Below are 23,845 nucleotides of genomic sequence, written 5' to 3' on the forward strand. Positions count from 1 at the left end.
GTCAATGTGTGTGTACGAGTGTGTGTGTGTGTGCGTTTGTGTGTGTGCGTGCGTGTGTGTGTGTGTGTGTGCGCGCTGTGTCCAGTGACCATACAGTACCTTGTCATTAGGCTGTGTCATCAGCTGTAATGTGCTAGATGGATGACACCACCCGGGGTATTACATCATACCATGGCTGCTTGGTGATGAACATGAAAGAGCTGTAAGTAACAGACCAGCTGGGTGTGAAGGCACACTAACATCAAGTTGTAGGAAATACATCTACTTATTTATAGACACAGTGTACTCACGTATTATTCACTCCCAATTTTAGCTTCTTTACTCGTGTGTTTTTTGAATATGACAAATTTATAATGGAGTTATCCCCTTTGGTCACCACTACACCAGTGAATGTGAGGTGGTAGTAGGACTAGAATGAATAGTGGGTATGTGGTACAGAAATACATTATTATTAATGTTATAATCAAATACAGAAATGTCCCCACCTCCGACCAGGCTCTGGCACTGTGGGTGAAACCTGCACAAGAGCTCCCTCTAGTGGTTGGTGTTGTGGGTGAGCCACTCTAACACAGTCTTTTCCAACAGAGTACAAGTATTCTGCAGATGAATTAGAATAGCATTGAAATTGAATAAAAATAGCACCCTTCTCAACCTTATCATGAGGAAACATACTTGACAGGAAACATAACAAGCTGCAGTCCTTGACTTGAAGGATTGCTGCTGAAACATGATTGATTTCTCTTTCATATACAATTTCCCTCGAGCTGCATCTCTCTCTTTCTCTCTCTCTCTCTCTCTCTCTCCCTTTCTCGTTCTCTCTTTCTCTCTCTGTGTGTTCAGAACTCAGGAGGTTTACCTCTATATATGAACAGATGAGGAGCTGCTGGACATAACTGCTCTCTCTCTCTCTCTCTCTCTCTCTCTCTCTCTCTCTCTCTCTCTCTCTCTCTCTCTCTCTCTCTCTCTCTCTCTCTCTCTCTCTCTCACTCTCTCTCTCTCTCTCTCTCTCTCTCTCTCTCTCTCTCTCTCTCTCTCTCTCTCTCTCTCTCTCTCACTCTCTCTCTCTCTCTCTCGTCCGTACCCCCCACAGCCATGTGTCACCATGATAAAAAGCTCATGCCCTCAGTGTCCCTGCAGTGTTCTCTGCTGTCGTTCCCCTCTGGTGTCGGCTGTCACCCTGGTCATGTGACAGCCGACACCAGAGGGCATGAGCCTGTTCTCATGGTGAGTGAGTTCCTCCGGGCTGTCCCCCTGTCAGCACCCCAGCACCTACACTGAACCTGCGGCTCTCGACTTGGAGACTCCTGGAAATGACTCCCAGGGTTGTCCCCTTGGAATGACTCCTCGGAATGACTTGTAGGCATATTTTTAATCCTGCGGTCACCAAGTGTCTGTAGCTTGTCTGGACATGTGGACATGTTGGGGATGCACACCCTGTACCCCACTGTACCCCACTGTACCCCACTGTACCCCACTGTACCCCCACCCCTGTGGATTGCTGCCCACTCCAGAGGCTCTCCTTTCTGCCTACTGCTGTGGAATAGTTTGTAAACTACACGGTATCCCTCTCTGGTCTCTCTCTCTCTCTGGTCTCTCTCTCTCTCTCTCTCTCTCTCTCTCTCTCTCTCTGTCTCTCTCTCTCTCTCTCTCTCTCTCTCTCTCTCTCTCTCTCTCTCTGTCTCTCTCTCTCTCTGCAAGACTCTGCAAGTCTCTCTTGCTTTCCCTCTATCCATCCCTCTCTCCTTCTCTTCATTCCTCTCTCTTCCCAACAGCTGCACACGTCTCATTCCGACGTCCACCCCTCAGTCTTCCCTCTCTCTTTCTCTCCCTCCCTCCCTGCCTCCCTCCCTCCTTCCTCTCGTCCTGCAGATCACGTGTTGTTTACCCGCCCAGAGCGCGAGGCAGGGTGTCAGCATGTCAAGGTGGCAGGGTGGCAGAGCGAGAGGCATAAACAGGTTCTAGAAGTGAATGCAGGGAGCCCTGCTGGGGCATGCTGACCCGCCCTCCCCCCCCATGCCAAGGTGACTGTACACAGGCAGGGCAGTTCACACAGCACACAGAGGCGGAGGGGCTTTAGGACCTACCCGCCCCCCTGAGGCCCTGCCTGATTGGCTTCAGGTGGACGGGCAGGTCCTAAAGCCCTCTAACTCTTCCTCCACTCTTAGTCTTTTGTAGATCTCAATGGCTTCTTGTTCTAGTCCATTCTCCATAGTGAACTGTGGGCGACACATTATGACTCAAAATATTTTTTTCTTCTCCTTCTTTCGTCATTTTTTCCTCAAAGGAGGATGGGGGCGGATGTTATAACCACATGTCTATAATGGTTTAACCATCTGTGCGTGGAGATGTAATATATCCATATCTTGTGTTGTTAGTGTGCATGGGACGCTTAGCAAGCGAGCTAGCGTTTCGATGCTTGTAACATTATCTCAAGAGTCACTTATGTAAGACGTTTATTACTGTCACTGGCATTTTGACCCAGCGTGGCGGCCCGGACGGAGTGACAATAGGCTGGGGCCATTCACAAGGCCACTGGGGTTGTTGAAACAAGGACAGGAAATTGCTCTACTGTAAATATATTGGAGGGTCCTCCATGACCATATAAGGAGTTGTCTGTCAGTTCAACTTGTCACGGCCGACAATATGTTGTAGTGGGCTGTGTCTCTGACTCCCCCTGACCCCCAATACCCCCCCCCCCACACACACACACACACACACACACACACACACACAAACACACACTAGATATGGGTGGCAGGTCAACATGTGCTGAGGTGTTTGTCTCTGGCCGTCAGGCCTCGCGGTCTGATGCTCGTGGAGCATCCCTCACTCATACCTGACCCCAACCTTGACTCTCACAACATAACAGAGGGGGCATCACTGGACACCCAATCACGATGCACAGAGTCGACGTCTGGCCAATCAGAAGACGGGGCGGGGGCCAATGTTGGTCTTCTGAGGCCTCGATTGAGTCCACTGTAGTTTAAGGAGAGCATGAGGCTCTTTGGAGTGCATGGACTGTGTGTGTGTCGGACAATGATGGCCCCCCTGACAAACACTGACACACACCTGATGATCTACAAGACATAAGTCACACATACTGTAGCCATCCGTCTAAAACTAGGCAAATAAAAGGTTAAAAAAAGCCTTATTATATCAGATAAGTATCATTTAGTCCATACATTGTCCATATATGTTACTATTGTATTCATATAAATATAAATTGAAACCATAATAATTTTAATTCAATTATTTTCAATTCTATTCAACTCCCTCATTAATCCCAAAGGAAATCCAGATAGAACTCCTACCGTTGATGATAAACATAAGGCGAAGGTTTGTGAGGTGATGGTTGCATGACAAAGGGCCTGGCCGAGGTCGTTTAAGAATGCCCAGATGTTTGGTTCTACCAACCAGAGGATCAGGGGATGGAATGCGGGGCATTCTTAGGTTGGGAGCTGAGCGAGGGAGCGAGGAGGTTGCTGTGGGAGAGGTAACCTGGAGTGACAGGATAACCCTGTGCTGGCCAGACCAGGGCCAGAGCTGTGAGTCTCTGGGGTCAGGGGTCGTAGCAGGGGTCGTGCTGAGGTCAAACACACGCTTTGTCCCTCCACACCTGCAGCTGGCTCAGGCTTTGTTCTGGCCGTGTGTGTGTGAGGGGAAAGTGTGTGTGTTAGAGAGGGAGACCAACAGGCCTGGGTGTGTTTTTGTGGGTGCGTATGCCTCGCGTGGGGCGTGTGCGAAGCGTGCTCGCGGCGTGTGTGCACGTACGGCCTCATGTGGATGGCGTGTGTGTGTACAGACACAGAGGTCACACCTCAGCAGTCCTGTCTTAGTGGTGCACTGACCCCTGAAGAGGAACCCCCAGCTCTACAGCCAACCCAGGTGGGGTCTAAGCCCGTATTTAGACAGCTGTGCGTGTGCGCGCGCGTGCGTGTGTGTACATATACTGTATGTACTGTGTGTGTGTGGATGTGAGCGTGTGTTTATGTGTGTGTGTGTGTGTGTTTGTGTGTGCGACCATGGTAGGTCGTAAGAGGAATGTGATGTGTGTGTGTGTGTGTGTGTGTGTGTGTGTGTGTGTGTGTGTGTGTGTGTGTGTGAGTGTGAGTGTATGGACGGGGTAGTTTAAAGGAGGAATGTGGTGTTTGAGTCTTAAACACAGTCCTTAGGAGTGGACCCGGGGAGAAGGACCATCCACATGTTACTGTAAGATGTCAAGGGCAGAACTGGAAAGTTTTTAGCATGAACTAGAGGGCTGATAAATCAGCGCAACTCCATGATGATTTTAGGTTTACGTAATGTATTTAGCTGCTTCTAATCAAGCATTTACACCACTTAGATTGTTAATACAATATCTAAAGAGCCATCCTCAAATCATGTTTGCTGGTTTCAAAGAAACCGAATAAAAAAAAAAAAAAATCATAATTGATTTTCATATTGATTGCTCTTCCTTAGAGGTAATAATTGTCTTCGATAATTACAGTAACGTGTTAGAACTTGTGAGGCCAGAGCCCAATGTGTCTTTACAGTAGGGTGGTTAGTGTGTTTACAGTAGGGTGGTTAGTGTGTTTACAGTAGGGTGGTTAGTGTGTTTACAGTAGGGTGGTTAGTGTGTTTACAGTAAGGATGGTTAGTGTGTTTACAGTAGGGTGGTTAGTGTGTTTACAGTAGGGTGGTTAGTGTGTTTACAGTAGGGTGGTTAGTGTGTTTACAGTAAGGATGGTTAGTGTGTTTACAGTAGGGTGGTTAGTGTGTTTACAGTAGGGTGGTTAGTGTGTTTACAGTAGGGTGGTTAATGTGTTTACAGTAGGGTGGTTAGTGTGTTTACAGTAGGGTGGTTAGTGTATTTACAGTAGGGTGGTTAATGTGTTTACAGTAGGGTGGTTAGTGTGTTTACAGTAGGGTGGTTAGTGTGTTTACAGTAGGGTGGTTAGTGTATTTACAGTAGGGGTTTCAGAAGCAGGTTAATAAACAACGTACAGTACTCACGTCTCAAGGTTACACGCTCTAGGGCATAGGGGATAGAAGATCACCAGAACAGCAACACACACACACACATACACACACACAGCACCTGTGATATTAACACACCAGCACACTCACACAGGCACATACATGTCATATATATCTACAGGACATGCAGTACACTGTTTATGCGCACACCTTCTTCCTTTCCTCATCCAAAACTCACCCTGCCTGTCCCCTGTCACCAGTCCACTACTCATATCACATGACTTTCCAGCACCCCCCCCCCACACACACACACACACACACACACACATACCTCCACAGAATGCTAGTCTGGTTCTGAGCCGAGGCTCTCTCTCTCCCCTCTTATGGCATCGGTCGAGCGTACGGAACACACACAACAGGTGTCTGTCTGAGTGTGAAATACTGGCTGAGCCGTGGCCATAGAAACACTCCGACAACAAACATGGTTGGAGAAATATAGTCATAAGCAATTGCAAGTAGATTGCAACTTTTCTGTTCAATTAGCATGGGTTGCAGTTAAGAAGGTTTTCATTGTCTGTAATATTTGTGGAATTTGAGTGGCTTTTTAAATAGAGCTCCACACTGTCTGGAAACTGCATCTATTACTGCTGTTTTGTTTGTCTGGGTCAGGTTTGGTTTGGTACAACATACTGGTGTTAAAAGGTAGTTTAGGAATGGGTTCAAGTATGTATTGATGTTATACAAAACATGTAGTTCCAACTTAAGGTCAGATTTGGTGTTTTTGGTGTTCTGGCAGTTTGGAACCACCAACAAGTGTCATGGTATATGTGGTCAGAGTAACAGGCTCCTATATCTGCCTTATGATCCAAAACCTTCTCGTTGGCCATAAACCGGATCCACATCTATGAAACCTACCCCATTCCCCTCTTCTCCTCTATCTATACAGACACATGTCTAACCTAAAGGGACCCTCCTCGAGGTCACACTGAGATATAAACCCATCCTCCTCTAGCTCCTACTGAGGTGGGGAAGATTGAGAAACACCGCAGGATAGGAGTCTGTCTACGTTTTCATGGAAACGGGGGTAGAAGACTCTCATGGAGACTTGAAGTATCTTGTTCAATGTTTGTCCCCACAGAAATCAAGGCATCTGTGAAGTGGGATTGGGAGTGTGTGGCTTAAGGAGAGCCCCAGATAGACTGGTAGAACAGGGATACTCTCCTTAAGCTCTCCTTGAGGGTGGGTGAATACGCAATGCATCTCCGGAGAGGGATCCCCTGACGCAAGGATCATCTTTGATCCTGCATGATCTGCTGTTGATCCGATTTCCGCCGGAGTCAGTGGATATGTTCGCCCCGCTTGTCAGTAGGGTATGTCAAGGCTTTAAGAGACAACCTCTCTTTCTTTCTCGGTTTCTCTCTTTCTCTTTCCATCTCTCCATCACTTTCTTTCTCTCTTTCTCTCTCACAATCTGGCCTCCTTTCCATCTACTGCTATGGAACAGAATATGTTTTTAATATTTCCAGTAGCTCTCCCCCCCCCACCCTCTCTCTCTCTCTCTCTCTCTCTCTCTCTCTCTCTCTCTCTCTCTCTCTCTGTCTCTCTCTCTTTCTGTGTGTCTCTGTCTGCAAGGTAGTATCCAGTAATTCATGTAAAGTGTGTATGCAGCTCAGTATGTCATTGGTTGGGGTGTTAGCCGCTGTGTATGTCAGGGGGCGGGGGGGAGAGAGGTGGGGGTTGAGAGGGGAGGACCGGAGGGGTTTGAGGTGTGTGTGTGGGGGGGGGGGGGAGGGGGTTGAGAGGGGAGGACAGGAGGGGTTTGAGGTGTGTGGGGGGGGGGAGGGGGGGGGAGGGGGTTGAGAGGGGAGGACAGGAGGGGTTTGAGGTGTGTGGGGGGGGGGAGAGGGTTGAGAGGGGAAGACCGGAGGGGTTCGAGGTGTGTGGGGGGGGGGGGGGGAGAGAGGAGGGGGATGAGGTGGGTGAGAGGGGAGGACCGGAGGGGTTTGAGGTGTGTGTTGGGTAGGAGGAGGGGGTTGAAGTGTGTGTGGGGGGGGGGGAGTAGGGGGTTGAGGTGGGTGAGGGGGGGAGAGAGAGAGGAGGGGGTTGAGGTGTGTGTGGGGGGGAGAGAGGGGAGGGGGTTGAGGTGTGTGCGGGGGGGGGGGGGAGAGAGAGGAGGGGGTTGAGATGTGTAGGGGGGGGTTGAGGTGTGTGGGGGGAGAAGGAGGGGGTCGAGGTGTGTGAGCCACGCTAACTGGGTGAACCTCCACCCACGCGGTGTCCACATGTTAAAAATACCGCAGGGATCACAGTGGCAGTATTAGTACCCTCCGGCTCCTGGCGACAGGCACAGTTGGACTTTGTTTTGGCACACAGACCCGCCTGACAGCCTGCCTTATCCTGGCCCTCAGAGAGTAGTCTGGACGCTCCACCTGGACACTCAGCAGAGCCCAAACCCCTCATCTGGTCTCGTCTGCACCCAGACCTGCTGTCGGAGAGGGACAAGAAAAACGTACAGTCGTATACCTCAGAGCAGAGTCTGGGGGGTGGGTGCTAAGTTTATCCCAGGGACTCTCTAGGGATGTGGATCTGAAAGTCTGTTGGTGTCGTCTACTCTGCCCCTGCGTGCATTTGTGTTGGGCTTGGCAGGAGACCGGTCAGGACTTTGATACATGCACACGGCGTCTGAGGATCTGGCCTACCTCACCACCCTCCACCCCCGGGCCCCCCTACCCCCGGACCCCCAACATGTGAACTGGAAATGGCACCGTAGCTCCAGCTTTCGCACGGGACTCACTCCGACGCTGTGCCCAACCTGTTTGGGAACCTTCCCCACGCCGCCGCCCGCCCGCTCGGAGGTTGGCGCCAGCGCTTGCTGACTGTCTTTCTGACTGTTGCGCGGCTGGTCAGGCTGCTTGTGTTCGACCGCTGGACGTGGTGTGAGCGAGGAGAAGCAGACATGCGCGAGCTCATCCCGGTCCCGGCCCGGAAACAGCGAGAGAGGCTGCCCAGCCTCCCGGCCCCCTCGCCTCCCCTCTCCTTCCCCGTCACCTACACCATCCAGACCTCTAAGAAGTTCCCTTTCTTCCACTTCAAAAAATGCAGGTACGAGGCGGAGAATGTCTTCTTCTCCAACCTGAAGCTGGTGGACTTCAACATCATCGACACACTGGGGGTCGGGGGATTCGGACGCGTCGAGCTGGTAAGACGATCTCTAGCTGTCAGCTTTTACCTGTGCTGTTGGATGTGTATGTGTGTGTGTGTGTCTGTCTGTCTCGGACACGTTTCTACTGCATGATGAAGGCACTTTCTTCCAGGGATAAATGACAAACCTTGGACTTTCCAACCGACATTTACATGCCAGGCATTCCATAATGAGCTGTAACCCAGCTATACCACCCCCTGAAAAGGCTTGGAAGCAGTCATAATGCATTCCCAGACTGTTCCTAAGACTCAGGTTTGCTTCTCTGGTCCAAACGTTTTGGCAGGTCAGTTCAGAACCAAGGAGTGTGGGATTATGTGAGATATCAAACCGGTTGGATGTCAGTCTGACAAACTGGGTCTCCATGCTGGGCCTGTGTGTGTAGGGGGGGGGGGTGTGGGGGGGTTTATGGGTATATCATTGGGGGCTGGGGGGTTATAACTGGGGTATCAGGTCTCTGCCATGAGGAATACCTCAGGGGTTATTCTAAGTTAGTTTCCACTACGAGACTCACAGAGGTAACAGGAAAGGGAGGTAGCGTGTGACCTGCAGTGTTGCGTTGCATCAATGCAGTGGAGACAGGGAACGGAGGGGAAGTCTCTTCAATCATCCACTGCTTCTGCATTCTACAATGGGTTTGTACATGGCCGTGAAGATGAATATGTTTTGTTTTCGTTTTTCATGACTTCCCAAAGTCTAACTGACCTCCAGCCTGAGTTTCATATCATTATGAACAACTCACTGTAGAAATATGTTGTGACTGATTTTGAGTTTATTTTGTTAAGTATCCACATGAAAAGCTAAGGTCATTCTGAGCCGCTTGTCATGTCCAGTGACGCGGCACACGTCCACTGTTTGAAATGACCAGCTGACACTCAACAGTAGCTGTCTGTGATTGTCGAGCAGGCTGTGATTATCACGGCTACTGTATGTGAGGCCGCACTAACAAGGAAGCCCTCGATCCCAAACACAACAGCAACACAGAGCCTTGTAAAACGCACACACACTCGCGGAGGAGGGACAGGAGAAACGGACATGGAGAGGCGTAACATAAGAGGGAGAGTGTTAGAGTGCGAAAGGGACGAAGAGGTCGAGGGGGGGAGAGGGAGGCTAGGTGGGAGGGAGGGGGGGGCTAGGAGGGGAGGGGGAGCAGACAGAGAAATGTCGCATTGCGGCTTGTCTCGGAGGATTTCTCCGATAAGGCAGCCAGTGGTAAGGGAAGCCCTGGGCTTGTCCCCCAAAAGGGATGCCCCTGTGGGCCCCCCAGACCCCCCTGTGGGCCCCCCAGACCCCCCTGTGGGCCCCCCAGACCCCCCCTGTGGGCCCCCCAGACCCCCCCTGTAGACCTCCTAGTCCCCAGGGCTAAATAAGGCACTGCGGCATCCTCCCTTTGCGGGAAAACAAGTGGCCTTTCCAAACTGCCAGCCCCCCACCACCACCCCCCATCCGACACCCCTTGCTCCATGGCCGGGTTGTAGGAAGATGACCCGGGGACATTTAAGAGTTCCCTCAGATCCCCAAGACGCAATGTGAAGAATGTCTGCCCCCCCACTCCACCCCATCTCTCTCCACCTCCAACCCCTGTCCTCCTCTCTCCAACCTCTCTCCACCTTTCCCCACCTCTAGCCTCTCTCCCTACCGCCAACCCCAACCCCACCCTCATCATCTTTTCCCCTCCCCACTGGAGTCTATATAGACCATGAGTCATAGGACTATTCCTGATCGTGCAAGGTAGCAGCCAGGCTGAAAATAGACAAACCACAACACACTTAGCGCCTTGGAAACACAACGTGTTTACGGCCATGGTGTTACCTTATTGGTGATTTCCGCAAACGCCAAATCAAATCACATTTGATTTATTCAGCCTGCTTTACAAGTGTCACAAAGGGCTATACAGGTGCCCATAGAACTTCACCTCAACCAACCGAAAGCCCCAAAGAAGAAATGAAAAACTCATAAGATAAGAGATTCTTTCCCCTGACGACAGATAACTATTGAAACACTCTTGAGACCTGTGATTCATAGAATGTCTCCTGATTCCAAATCTTTATTGTCCTTTTCAAATGACAACTCTGTGGCACGTTGGTCCTCCAGGTGCAGCTGAAGAGCGACGAGGTGAAGACCTTCGCCATGAAGATCCTGAAGAAGAGACACATCGTGGACACAAGGCAGCAGGAGCACATCCGCTCGGAGAAACAGATCATGCAGGAGGCCCACTCAGACTTCATCGTCAGGTACACAAACACACACACACACACACACACAATAAGTCTGTTAACAGGCGACATACATTGAGACAGAAGTCAGCGATGCAGAAAAACAACAAGCCTCCGTCTGAGCAGATAGCAGAACCCACCTGTCCATGTAAATTAGACTTGCTGCTCATTGTTGTTGTTGTTCGCGATGTGAATGTCCTGTCTTCCCCAGGCTGTACCGGACCTTTAAAGACAGCAAGTACCTGTACATGCTGATGGAGGCTTGTCTGGGAGGAGAACTCTGGACTATTCTGAGGGACAGGTAAGGTGACACACACACACACATACAGCACATCTCACACTCAAACATACACGCTCAAACATACAGACAAGTACAAAAATACAAACATATACCACACACAGAGAAACACAGCCATACACACACACACCACTGTAAACGGAAAAACATACACCCACATAGGTATTTTTCCACACAGCCACACACACAAACACTCTCTCTCACACACACAGTCTTTACAGTGTTCTCCCTCTTGACCCCAGGGGCTCCTTTGAGGACTCGACCACAAGGTTCTATACAGCCTGCGTGGTGGAGGCCTTTGCTTACCTGCATTCCAAAGGCATCATCTACAGAGACCTCAAACCAGAGAACCTCATACTGGACCACCGGGGATACGCCAAGCTGGTGAGTAGGACAGACAGACAGGCAGGCCGACAGAGAGGCAAGAAGGCATGCAGGCAGGCGTGCAGGCTGGCAGACAGACAGACAGACATGTAGTCAGACAAGCAGCCACCCAAGCAGGCAAACAGACAGCCTGACAGACAGACCGACAGACAAAGCTCATTGGTTTTCCTCCATTTCTGACCGTAATTCCAGGTGGACTTTGGTTTTGCCAAGAAGATTGGGTTTGGGAAGAAGACGTGGACGTTCTGTGGTACGCCGGAGTACGTGGCTCCAGAGATCATCCTGAACAAGGGCCACGACATCTCAGCCGACTACTGGTCGCTAGGCATCCTGATGTACGAGCTCCTGACTGGAAGGTAGGGTCTCTCAACCTGCACCTCTCCCTGCTGGAGACGTATACAGCATTGACATCATTTATTGACTCTCCCTCCTCTCCTTCCCCTCTCCTCCTCTCCTTCTTCTCTCCTCTCCTCTCCTTCCTCCCTCCCTCCCTCCCTCCCTCCCTCCCTCCCTCCCTCCCTCCCTCCCTCCCTCCCTCCCTCCCTCCCTCCCTCCCTCCCTCCCTCCCTCCCTCCCTCCCTCCCTCCCTCCCTCCCTCCCTCCCTCCCTCCCTCCCTCCCTCCCTCCCTCTTCCTGTCCTCCAGCCCTCCCTTCTCAGGACCAGACCCCATGAAGACCTACAACATCATCTTGAGAGGCATTGACATGATCGAATTCCCAAAGAAAATAACCAAAAATGCTGCCAACTTAATCAAGAAACTATGCAGGTAACTCACACGGGGGGCACTGTGGGTCTTGTTGGCCGAGGTTGGTGGTTGGTTAGGTTGTGGTTGACTTTAATGGTCGGTTAGTAGTTTATTCTCATTCATGACGTCTACACCAACAGAGACAATCCATCGGAGAGACTGGGAAACTTGAAGAATGGAGTTAAAGACATTCAGAAGCACAAGTAAGTGAATGCCTGTCGTCAGCCTTGATATCACAGTGAGATCACTGTCAGAAGATCGGTAGGACCAAAGGGGCGGTGGAAAGTTCTCCAACCTCACTCACTCGTCTGCTCTCTGTCTCTCAGATGGTTCGAGGGGTTCAACTGGGAGGGTCTGAGGAAAGGGACGCTGACTCCTCCCATTATCCCTGATGTGAGTTTTGCGCCAATCTAAAGGTTGCGCTGGGTGAAACCTTATGACGCAGCTAAACTCTCCCGCCCTCTCTGTCTCTCTTCCCTCAGGTCTCGTCGCCCACGGATACAAGTAACTTTGACAGTTTCCCAGAGGATGGTGACGACCCCCCTCCTGATGACAACTCTGGATGGGACACTGACTTTTAACCCCTGACCTCCCAGATAGCTAGCCTGCCTTCCACCCAACCTCAACTATGTCCCCCAGCTACCGCCCCCACCTGGCCCCACCTTAACCTGGATTACCTCTGCCTGGGTCCACCTAGGACCTGGTCCTGGTTCTGGGCCTGGGCCTGGGCCTAGGTCAAGGGTTGGGGTTAGGGTTTAGGTCTTGAGTTTGCATTTTGAGCCTATAGGTCAGAAACTTGGGATGGCCTTCTTGCTAGACCTGGCTGCTGATAGACAGACAGACATTCAGTACTGTGAAGGACAGTCGGAGACAGACGGACAGCGAAAGAGGACAGTTGTCACACTCTGGGTCACCGAGATGCCTTCTCCCATGTAGCTCCGGCCACGACGTCAGTAGCCCCGGTGTCTGTCTATCTCTCCGTCTCACCACACCCACCTTCTGAAGGACATCCGGGGAGCTTTTCGTGGAGCCTCGGACTGGCCTGGTTCTGTTGCCAGGGACCACCGGACCTGGACAGAAACACACTGACATTAATTCTACCTTGCGGAGAGGAGGATTGACTGAGACAGAGAGAGAGAGAGAGAGAGAGAGAGAGAGAGAGAGAGAGAAACTCCACACCTCTTTTTGTAGCATATTTGAACTTATCTTCATGCCATCACATGCTACCACCTTACTAACGCATTATTACATTATTAACATCACTGTTGACAACAGTTCAGGACGGATTCACTTAGTCTTTTCAATCCTTCATTCATCATCAACATTTTATTTTATGAAGTTACTTTGTACATGAATTCCCTTTTGAACATACCACTTTATGACTTCAGCACATAAAGAAAATGTATTGTATATATTCCATTATAATATTTGAACATAAAAAAGTTAACATACACACTCACCTCTCTTACAATGACAATATGGTTTGTAATGTTGGAACATTACTTGCCAGCTTAGTTCTCAGAGCCATGCAGTTAATTTTACATTGTTTTGCCTAATTGTGTTGCACAGACTGGTTAGTCGTTTATACATTGCTTAGGACGCAGAAAGGTTAAAATATATTGTCTTTTTATTTTTAAAACGATGACAGGATACTATGAAATGACAAAGATGCACACAGGTCCGTTTCTTACCACAAGGGGGCAACTGGCACCGGAGAAAAAAGAGAATATTTACATTTTACCGTTAATTATTGTCACGCCGAAGATAACTTGCATGTTTAAGACTGGAAGTAAACATCAATTTTTACGATCGAACATACTGATTATTTCATTGGGTTGAATTATCAGCACGGCGTTTTAATCATATTATGTTGCCATTCAAGACGAATTCACTTTACCTAAGGCCTCACTTCGAAACATTTGACTGTGCTCTGGAAAACACATTTCGTATTTATTGCAGGACCAGAGGTGAATATTTGTGTACATAAATATTTAGTGCTTATATTTTTGTGATATGTATTGATAAGTATGTTGTACTCTACAGTATGAGTGTCCTTAATATCAATTTGAATATTTGTTTTTATTTGTCAGGAAAGTTTCCCTTCGTCAAGGTAAACGAGTACATGTTATAGTTTCCGCATTCATTTGAAATTACATGACTATTGGCATTACTAACATTTTTGAGAAAAATAGTGCCTTATTTCAATGGCATCTCCAAAAAGCATATTCAGCCGCTTGTGTTACCTTGCATGACACGGTTAAATCAAACCTAAACTGTCGTCCTTACTCTGCTTGCTGCTTTTTTATTGTTCAGCTATATTTATATGCCTTTTCTTACAATAAAATTTAACTTTTAATCCAGACGAATTTGTTATGGGTCGTTTATAATGTTAAATTTAATATGCCAGTCCTTAAGTCAAATTTACTGACATTTTGAAGTGTGGGAAGTGGCCTACAGTTTATCCCCAGGCAACATCATCAACAGGCAATCAGGAAGGCTATGATCAGGCCTCTAACAAGATAACTACGCTCTTGCTCTTTCCTTTGATACACGTGCCTCCTCACCGCAGGAGAGCGTTCCAGAACACCTGACACTCCGGGTGTAATCTTTTACTCCAAACTAAACAACCTGTCCTTTATTTTCTCATTCTAACACAACTGATAGTGTATTTATTTAACACTTGGGAGACAAGGCTGTACCAGAGGGGTCTATTGTAGCGTGAACTGATTAAGCTGCAACCAGGCATTTCAAAACAGGATTACCTGGCGTCCAACCAAATGAATTTGCTGAGTACAATGTCTGTTAAGACCCGCTAAAAGCCGAGCAAATGGACTGTTTGTGAGAATGCCCTGCCTGTTGAAGTCCGATTAGGACAGCGAGTTCAACGTCTTTTGATCTGCTTGTCATCAAAGGCTCTCTCTACACAGGCGCTACTTTACACCACCGCAGGCTTTTCGATGTACAATTAAAACAAAGCCAAAAGACCAAAGAATCGACATGAATGCTGCCAATTCACGTTTAATGAAGTGTATTGAGCGTTTGTTTTGTAGTGGTCTATTATAACCAACCCTTGTCAACAACTTCAAAGCCGGGGAGGGTTCCCAAGTTTTTTTTGTCTGCCAAGCACTTTTGAAACTGTTAAACGTTTAGAGTATTTTGTTCCTGCAAATTCCAATGGTTCACTACGCTAATGTCTGACCACAGATTCGAACTGCCTCGATTGTAGAATATCCATGTTAATAAATATATGACCGATTTGTATTAAATCAGGTCTTGTATCACATTTCGATCAAGTCTACTGAAATGTAAATTGTTTATTTATACAATCTGGGTTTGGCTACTTGCATTAAAAACATCTACGTAATTGCTTTTGCGGATCAGTTTTTCTTTCAAATAACGAGCCTATATTTTTCCAGCATGAATTAACAAATAATTATTTATTTACAGTCTATATTTTAGTATGCTATACCATGCAGTTTTTTCAATAAAACATATTTGCTTAAAGATCACTAGAGGTATTTCCCATTAGCCTTGTTAAGCATTGTTAGAGTTTAAACAATAGATTTGTACAGAAGGTGCTGTGCTGCTATTTGGAGATATTTCAAAGGACTCGCTGATGGAGAAGAGAAGCTGCAAACTAATTGTTTTACAAGCCTCGCATAAAGTTGATAAGTACTGATGTGAATTCCTTATCGCCGAGTGATAATCAGTCCAGCCTATTTCTTTTAAAGCACTTAGGCTGAATGATAATTAATTCGGTAAACTTTTCACTCTTCGGCAATTTGCGTATTCGGCTTTGATCCTCCCCGCGCTCTTAATCAAGTGCATTTCAAAGTTCCACTCATTACAATTACGGATCGAATGTCGTTAACGAGGGAAGAATGTCTTGATGAATGATCACCAGGCTGGGGCTTCAAACTCTTTAGACTAGACGCTCTATGGATACAGCCTCTCTAATGGCCTAGCCAAGACGCGGATCAGATGGTTTAATGACTTGTAAGTGTAGGGCTGTACACAAAATTATAGCCTACATTTCATAGCATCTAATGACAGAATCAAACGGAATGCTATTTTTGGTGTCCCTATGCATGTCACTAGCCTAGTTAAGTGGACATCCTCATCAATAGATGAGGCATATTTCCTAGTTTCACCATCTATTGTATAGTGCTATTGTATTCATTATTTCTCAATGTGGTACGAGAAACGTGTCCATCAAGCAGAGATGTGTCAGGGTGTGTTTGTGTGTGTTTGATGTCAACTCGTGCAGCGCCATTGTGTTAATTGTACACAAACATCGCGGGACGTTTGGATGAGGGGGGTTAGTGGGTAGTTCCTGCGAGATGCGTCATGAGCCACAACCTTTGAAATTCCATCTCGTCTTTTGTTACACATAGCTGGGGGCGGGAAACACAAACATAGTCCACGAATATAAAAGAAGCGTCAGTTGTCACCAGAGTACAGAGGTAACTCGCAACGCTCTCCCCGTGCGTCTTTTTCCAACCCTCGAGCGTCTTGCAAATTTTAGGCTACGGATCTTTTCGATATTGTTCGATTGAAGGATTAGCCTTTGAACGACAATGGTGCAGTGTGTGGGTTCTGCTGTGATGTGCTTAGTGCTCGGTTTCATCGGTTCTGCACTCGCAGGATCTGTGATTCTCAACTCAAACTCTATCAAGAGCATCCCCAGTGTGGCGGGTGCTGGTCACCCGGTAAGCGCGAGCCCGGACGAGTTTAGCTTCGATGCCGGCGGTCAGAATCTGGCAATTGACTCCATACAGGTAAGAATATTGCGTAGGCCTTCTTGTAATGATTTAGAAAACTTAACTCATTTATTCATACAATTGTGTCAGGTAAAAACGTAATCAGTACACAAAATTATTGTTTCCTATTTGTATATATACCTTAATAGGACCACATTTAGGCCTACCAAATGAACTATTGTAATGTTTTATTAACAATATTGTTATTATTTTTAGTCTCTGAGTTGCGCGGCTGACGAGGAGTGCGGTGACCACGGATTCTGCTACGCCTCCCGAGGCGCGTGTCTCCCATGCAAGCGGCGTAGGAAGCGTTGCACCCGCAACGCGATGTGCTGCCCCGGCAACCAGTGCAGTAACGGTAAGGTGTTCTGTCCCACTCTTGTCATGTTTTACACAAGACAACATCTCTCTTTTTTCTTCTAAACGTGAGATGCTGTTGCTTTGAAGACCGACAAAAGGCTTTCAATTTGAGCAATTGTGCTCAAACGCCAGGAAAACAGGTGTAGGCTCTGCCACATGGTCTAATGTGTGATGTCCTCTCTCTCTCTTTCTCGCTCTCTCTTTCTCTTTCTCCCTAGCAGGAGTGTGTCTGCCCCTTGACCCAGACATGGTGCCCCAGATTGGTGTGGAAGACCTGGTACCTGTAGAAACCATGCAGGAGGACAACTCCACAGCCGAGTTCACCTCCAGAACCAGCACACAGGATGCAACACCAAGAGGTATGTGAACTCACTGGTCTCTCTCACATGTGAACAAGTCTGCCAGGCCGTTTATCTAGCAGGTTTAAAGGCTGAATCAATCAGAGGAATGTCTGATGAACTTACTTGCATGCAAACAACAACACAGCATTGTAATAGATGGAGAAACTGTCGTACAACTAGGAAAATGACAGAATGAGAACTAGATTCACTTTGTAGCACAACTCATCTGGGTCCTGGTCTCTCCTGCAGGCGTGGAGGGAGAGAGTTGCCTGCGCTCGTCGAACTGCTCAGAGGGCCTGTGCTGCGCCCGTCACTTCTGGTCCAAGATCTGCAAGCCGGTGCTGAAGGAGGGCCAGGTGTGCACCAAGCACAAGAGGAAAGCTGCCCACGGCCTGGAGATCTTCCAGAGGTGTGACTGTGGAGAGGAGCTGGCCTGCAGGACCCAGAGGGGCCCCGGGGAGCACAGCAACAGCAAGGCAGCCAGGAGCCTCCACACCTGCCAGAGGCCCTGAGAAGACCAGCCACCCAGCCCTCCTGTCCACCCGCACGCCTTCCGGGACTGCCACCGTGGTCGTGATGGAGAGGGGGTTTGACCCCCCCCCCCCCCCTGGTCAGAGAGAGAGAGAGAGAGGTCCTCAGATGTGTGTAGATATAGGCGTCGGAGCTGAGGAAGAGAGAGAAAGAGGATGTTTTCTGTTTCTCAAGTAGAAGGTGTGTTGTGTTAGCACCGAACCACCTTATCTATGTAATGTTCAAGGTTCCAGAACCTTCTTTCCGTGCCGTTCAGCCATAGCTTGGCTCTGGTCGATGCAGAGTGACTTTGACCAAGGCCAACAAGGAAAACGAACGATGCAGACAGCGAGACCTGTACAGTTCATTCCAACCGATGTCCATTCTACTAGCAACAAACAAATATGCGGCAACTTGGATTCTAAACAGGATGATGGCCTCTTCATACCCTGTCTGCAAACTGACCAGAGGAGAAGAACCTTTCTTGTAATCTGACACGTTCCAGTTCATGTGTTTATTCTCTTGATTTTATTCCCCAAAAATAGTGGAGTAGCTGTGATTGTTTCCCTGTGGAACTTCAGATTTCATATTATCACAGTACATTACTGTATTGTACATAGACAAACCATAATAGATGATGGCACTTAACTATTTTTGTTTGAGACGGCTGTTTGTTGAGAAGGTGCTCTGTGGTTTATTGTTTTGTACATAAGAACACTGTTTTTACAAGTGTATAGAGTTGGATTATAAATGTATATATTTTTTATCTGAAAATAAAGTGTCCCAATAATGTCTTTTAAAATCATTTGTTCATAACGTGCTGTTTGAGTGTGTGTTCATGGTCTTTCAATCCTACTAAATTCTCCACTCTTATTAACTTTCTCTGACTGTGCTGTTGGAGAGCAGAGGTCCTGAATCTCTGCTGGGGTCTAGACAAGGTTAGAGTTTGGAGGTTCTGAGGTTTAAACTAGGTTAGAGTATGGAGGTTTTGGGGTCTAGACTAGGTTAGTACCATTACTGGAGTTGGTCTCAGACAGGTTCACAACCATAGACAGAACAGTATGCTGGAGCTACATGTGCAGAAGTAATAGCCAGGCAAATTCTTATTTGTCTGGAACAAAGTTCATTTTAGATTTCCAAGGGGCATTATCAATAGTCCACACATCCATATTCTAGTAAGAGGGAAATCTGTTTGAATGGGAGGGTAGCCAGACCCCTCTGCCAGAGCAAAGACAACATGAGCTAGTCTGGTTCCCAGGCTACTGAAGTAGAGGAGCAGCCGTCTGCCATCTCACTGTCACCGGAGCTCCATTAGAATTGTTCTGATCATTACGGATCATTGGAGTTCTACAACATCAGCCATTCTACTGTTTTACAACCATGGCTGCCACACACTCTGACCCTCCCCCGACCTCCCTCAGCCTACAGCCAGGCCTGGGAACACTCCTACTACGCAATGGAAACAAGATGGCCGCAATCTGGATTCAGTCATTCAGTCATGTCGATTCATCCCATGGGTCGGCGTCGACCTTCCCATTCTGCTGCGCTAAAGACATCCTGTCTTTTTGTTTTAAGTACTTTTTCATTCAGATTCCATCCTTCCCACTTCCTGGCTGAGAGCCCCCGCCCCGTGGTCAAGGTAACAGGAACCAGGAGAGATAGAGGGGTCCTTACTTCAGGCTGTCAGACTAGACAAAGCAGAGCGGTGGGCATTTCAAAGCACAGGATATACAGTCTACAATCAACCTGTTCACACACACACACACACACACATGGCTCCTCTCTTCTCCTGCCTTTGTCAACAGTCTAGACCAGACCCCAAACATCAGTGTGTGTCTGTGTGTGTGAGTGTGTTGAGGGGGTCTGAACGAGCTGCTAAACATACAGTGAAGAAGGGTTGGGGGGCGGGATTTGGAGGGCACAAGATGACATCTGGAGGGTTCTTCAAATGACGTTCTTAAAAAGTGTTTGATGTCAGGACATTGTTGAGCTCATCTGTGGCATTCACTCTGGTCTAATCCACAGCAAACAGGAGAGAGAAGGAGAAGGCCCATGTAATGAAGTCCCCTACAATTCTGCTTACAATCAGAACAGAAGACCCCTGCCCTCTTCACACACACACACACACACACACACACACACACACACACATAAGCCCTTCCCCTAAAATACCCCTCCCCACAAACACACACGCACCACACTTTGAAGTGCTCATCAGTCACCATCCTGTAGATCAGGATCTTCTCCAGAGGAGTTCAGAGACTGGGACTCCACAGACAAACAGGCTTAGGAAGGCACAAACACATAAATGTGGAGTAGACAATGTTTGGGCTGAGTGTGTGTTATTAGACACACATGCCAGGACCCAGGACCTGGGACGATCACCAGCCAGCATCTTTGGTTCTGTCTGACTGTCTGTCTGTCTGTCTGTCTGTCTGTCTGTCTGTCTGTCTGTCTGTCTGTCTGCTTCAACTGGTGTCAGGCCTTGTCTTAAAGAGGTCTGCAACATCAACTTGTTGTTTGAACACAACAAAGCACTTTGACTGTCACTCGGGGGCACTCACCCCATCCCCTAACCACACACACATACACACACACACACACACATTCACACATTCACACATTCACACAATTGCACACACACACACACCGGCTACAGTAATAAAGATGACACAACGTTCAGCTATAACTATGGACGGCTTCCAGCAGCTGGGCCTGTTACCTGTCTTCTCAAATTAGACCTTTGCTGTTTACTCTCTGCATCATCTTTTAAGATTTAATGGGCTCCCGACGTTGTCAGAGTGGGGTTAGGTTCACAGATGCTTCTTGGCCTCTAATTAGTTAACCAGAGCAGGTGTAATAGAGATATGAAGGCTGCTCTTCATTATGAGAGCTGGTGTGTGTTTACACCTGAATGAGGGTCCCAGGAAGCTTCCAGGCAAACATGTAATACCAGGATATTAATAATTACATCAACCTCCAAGGACCTCTTTAATCTGAACGTGTGTGTGTGTGTCAGCGTGTGTGTGTGTGTGAAAGCAACATTGCTGCGCAGTGTGTGTGGAGTTTATTTTTCTTTTTATTGCTCATACACACTATGATGAAGACATCAACGATGGCTCTCTTTAATTTGTGGGGTGAAATGACTGAGCTGTGTGGGGGGGCGGGATGGGACTGGACAGGAGAGGTGGGATGTGTACCTCCATCTCCCTGTGATGTGCGTCTTCAAACGCCCGCTGATGTGAATAGGAAGGTGAAAACAGGATAGAGTGATTAGTAGTTAGAGAGCATGTCACCTTCCGCCGGCTCATTCGCCCGTATGGAAGGGGAAGGGATGGAGGGAAAAGGGTTTCCTGTCAACACAGCGCTACGGAACAGACCTGAGGCTACAGCCCTGCATTGGGACACTTGCATGTGGAGTGTGCCTGCCTGCCTGCCTGCCTGCCTGTCTGTTTGCCTGCCTGCCTGCCTGCCTGCCTGCCTGCCTGCCTGCCTGTCTGTTTGCCTGTCCGCCTGTCTGTCTGTCTGTCCCTGCCAGTCTGTCTGTCTGCTTATCCGCCTGTCTATCAACCAGCCTGTCTAACTACCTGTCTGCTTCACCGGCTGGTCTAGTCTGCCTCTCCATCTCTTTACCCGTCAGTCAGGGCAGCTTGAATCCCAGTCAGAGCCGGCAGGACAGGACAGCCCGTTCCAGCATGCTGAGATCCACTGAAGCAGAGAGGTTTCATGTTGGTGATTGGAGCGTGGAAAACCCAAGCTCGGATGACTTGGAGAGACTGATACAGTCTGAATGAACTGAAGAAACCCATCACACTGATCCAACGATCGAACAGAACACGCTGCCACTCGGAAATTGGCACAGTCACGTCGAGAAACCACAGGGAGCTACATGGAGGAGAGAGAGAAGCACGGTTCCGTCTCACCTCAAATAAGTTCTGTTATGTTGAAGCTTGAGGACTCGGCAAGAGTTCTAGGTGGAACTATTCCTTTTCATGTGGGTTTTCATTTTGGTTGCATGGTTCAACAGTCAAACCTTCTTCTTTAGCATGTTGAAGCATAGAAATCTATAGTGAGCATTGGGGCAGCCAGCAGGCACATTCTAGAAACGTCCGTACGACTCCCAGAGTGGTTGTGGTAACGAGTCTGAATGTAGACCAGTACCAGCCTTCGACTTGTCATTTCAGACAGAGCCACAATGGTGAATATTCATGCAGACTTCAGTCTAAACAAACCAGATAGCTATTAATAGCATCCTATTTGTTTGAACAAGTTCAGAGTGAGAGAAAGAGCGTCTCACATCTCCCTGGACCGCCAACCTTGTATGGCCAACAACATCCACACGACTCCTGTATCATTTGCATATCCCTCTCGTCCAGTAAAAACAAGAGCATGTCCCCTGACTTTTTACAAGCATAAGTAAATAATTTATGAACCAGCTAGTGCCAACGTGTGTGTTACCTGGCGTTTTTACACATACTGTAAACAATGTTGACACAAACCAGTTCATTATGCTGCAGCCTGGCTTGTCTGGTCAGCTCTGCCTGTACACACACACACACACACACACACACACAGTGACACACATGGACACACACCTTTCCTTTAGCCTCCAGTGCAACGGTCACACACACACGAATGAGCAAAGGACGTACGAACGAATGAATCCCTCAACCAGTCAATCAATAGACGAACGAACGGACGGACGAGAGCCGTATGACGTGCAGCTGCAGCCAGGTACACCGTCTGAATCAGCCGACGGTGTCTGAAGGCTGGGACTCGTCTGGACAGCCTGACCCCTCTAAATCTCCTGGTTCATCCGCTCTCATCCGAGCACACACACTGAACCTCCGCGTGTGTAGCCTCCCATGCAGCTAGCGTAGCCTCCCATGCAGCTAGCGTAGCCTCCCATGCAGCTAGTCTGGAAGCAGATCAACACGGGCCCCAGGAACCCTGGCTGTAAATCCTCGTCTGCATTTCACTCCTCCAGTGTGCCGCTGATTTGCTTTGGGAACAAGAAGGGGGGGGGGAGACTCCTAATTTTCGTTTTTGGCGTTGCCACTGTAAATCTCACAGCAGCTCCCTGTCGGGATTGTTTTGTACATTCGTTCGACATTCATCAAAATAAATGAATCAATTCAGCTGCTCTGCCGACTCCACCAGCGGACGGAATGTGAATGAGTGTGTGTGTTTGGAGTCAGCGTTCATATTTTCCAATCAAGTGGAAGTCGGGAGCCGCCGACAGGTAATAATCACTCCATTAATCTGTCTGTAGACTGACGCTCATGATCCTCCACACTCCTCAAACACTGTTCATGAATGGCTGATGCCAGACACACAAACAACACAAATTGTATTATCAGGTGACTAAGTAAGTATAAACCAAACTATTCCAAATACACAAAACACAGCTGTATAAGGAAATGTATCACTTATCCAAATATGATTATACAGAAGTTAATTGTTTAACCTTTTTTTTGTGCGTGGCAGAAGTGGGTCTCTAGAAACCCAGTCATGGGACACTTTTTGGGCAGAATTTGAACCCAGTTGCTATGGTAGAGCCTGAGCCCTCTTCTCTGGTGAGCGTCTGCCCCCCCCCCCCCCCCCCCCCCCCCCCACACCCGTCACTCTGGATTAGCTGTGAACCTTCCGGAGGTTATCCAAACAACTCAGACACCTCTCTATCTCTCCTCGTATCCCCGTTTCTTCTTCTCCTTGACTCTGGGACTGTCCAGAGCCCATCTGTTCATCTCTTCTTCCATCCCCCTTTACCTTCTGAAGCCACGGAGAGAGAGGTTGAGAGAAGGAAAAAGGGAAACAGAAAGAGAAAAAAGGGAGAAAGAAAGAGAGAGAAAGACAGAGCGAGAGAGAGGGAGACATAAAGACAGAGAGAGGGAGAGAGAGAGAGAGAGAGAGAGAGAGAGAGAGAGAGAGAGAGAGAGAGAGGCCAAGCCGAGTCCTGTTTATTGCCATTGTTTCCATTGTGTCCTGTACAGTTAGCAGAGGATAATAGAGCCCAGCCCTCCTCTTGATAGTGCCTCTCAGAGACCTAACGCCCCCATTTGTTCCTCACAAAGC

The 23,845-nt window shown here is 48.3% G+C and overlaps 2 protein-coding genes across 2 annotated transcripts in view; both read left to right on the forward strand.

Annotated features, from left to right (window-relative positions):
* Positions 1-14,161, forward strand: part of prkg1b (protein kinase cGMP-dependent 1b) — a 61,708-nt gene extending 47,547 nt beyond the window's left edge. The window contains exons 10-18 of the mRNA XM_084670044.1: positions 8,059-8,155; positions 10,250-10,389; positions 10,583-10,672; positions 10,912-11,053; positions 11,246-11,409; positions 11,698-11,820; positions 11,940-12,002; positions 12,126-12,192; positions 12,282-14,161. Of these exons, the coding sequence (XP_084526170.1) occupies positions 8,059-8,155; positions 10,250-10,389; positions 10,583-10,672; positions 10,912-11,053; positions 11,246-11,409; positions 11,698-11,820; positions 11,940-12,002; positions 12,126-12,192; positions 12,282-12,380 (985 nt within the window). The 3' untranslated portion in view covers positions 12,381-14,161. The remainder of the gene's footprint in view (positions 1-8,058; positions 8,156-10,249; positions 10,390-10,582; positions 10,673-10,911; positions 11,054-11,245; positions 11,410-11,697; positions 11,821-11,939; positions 12,003-12,125; positions 12,193-12,281) is intronic.
* A 2,075-nt stretch (positions 14,162-16,236) lies between these two features.
* On the forward strand, positions 16,237-17,772 carry dkk1b (dickkopf WNT signaling pathway inhibitor 1b). The gene is made up of 4 exons (XM_084670622.1): positions 16,237-16,577; positions 16,776-16,917; positions 17,141-17,278; positions 17,510-17,772. Exons 1-4 carry the CDS (start codon positions 16,377-16,379, stop codon positions 17,770-17,772), a joined length of 744 nt encoding a protein of 247 aa, XP_084526748.1. The 5' UTR covers positions 16,237-16,376.
* The last annotated feature ends 6,073 nt before the right edge of the window (positions 17,773-23,845 follow it).

Source organism: Hypomesus nipponensis, chromosome 13, assembly GCF_054491055.1.
Source record: "Hypomesus nipponensis isolate SF chromosome 13, ASM5449105v1, whole genome shotgun sequence".
Classification (NCBI taxonomy): Eukaryota; Metazoa; Chordata; class Actinopteri; order Osmeriformes; family Osmeridae; genus Hypomesus; species Hypomesus nipponensis.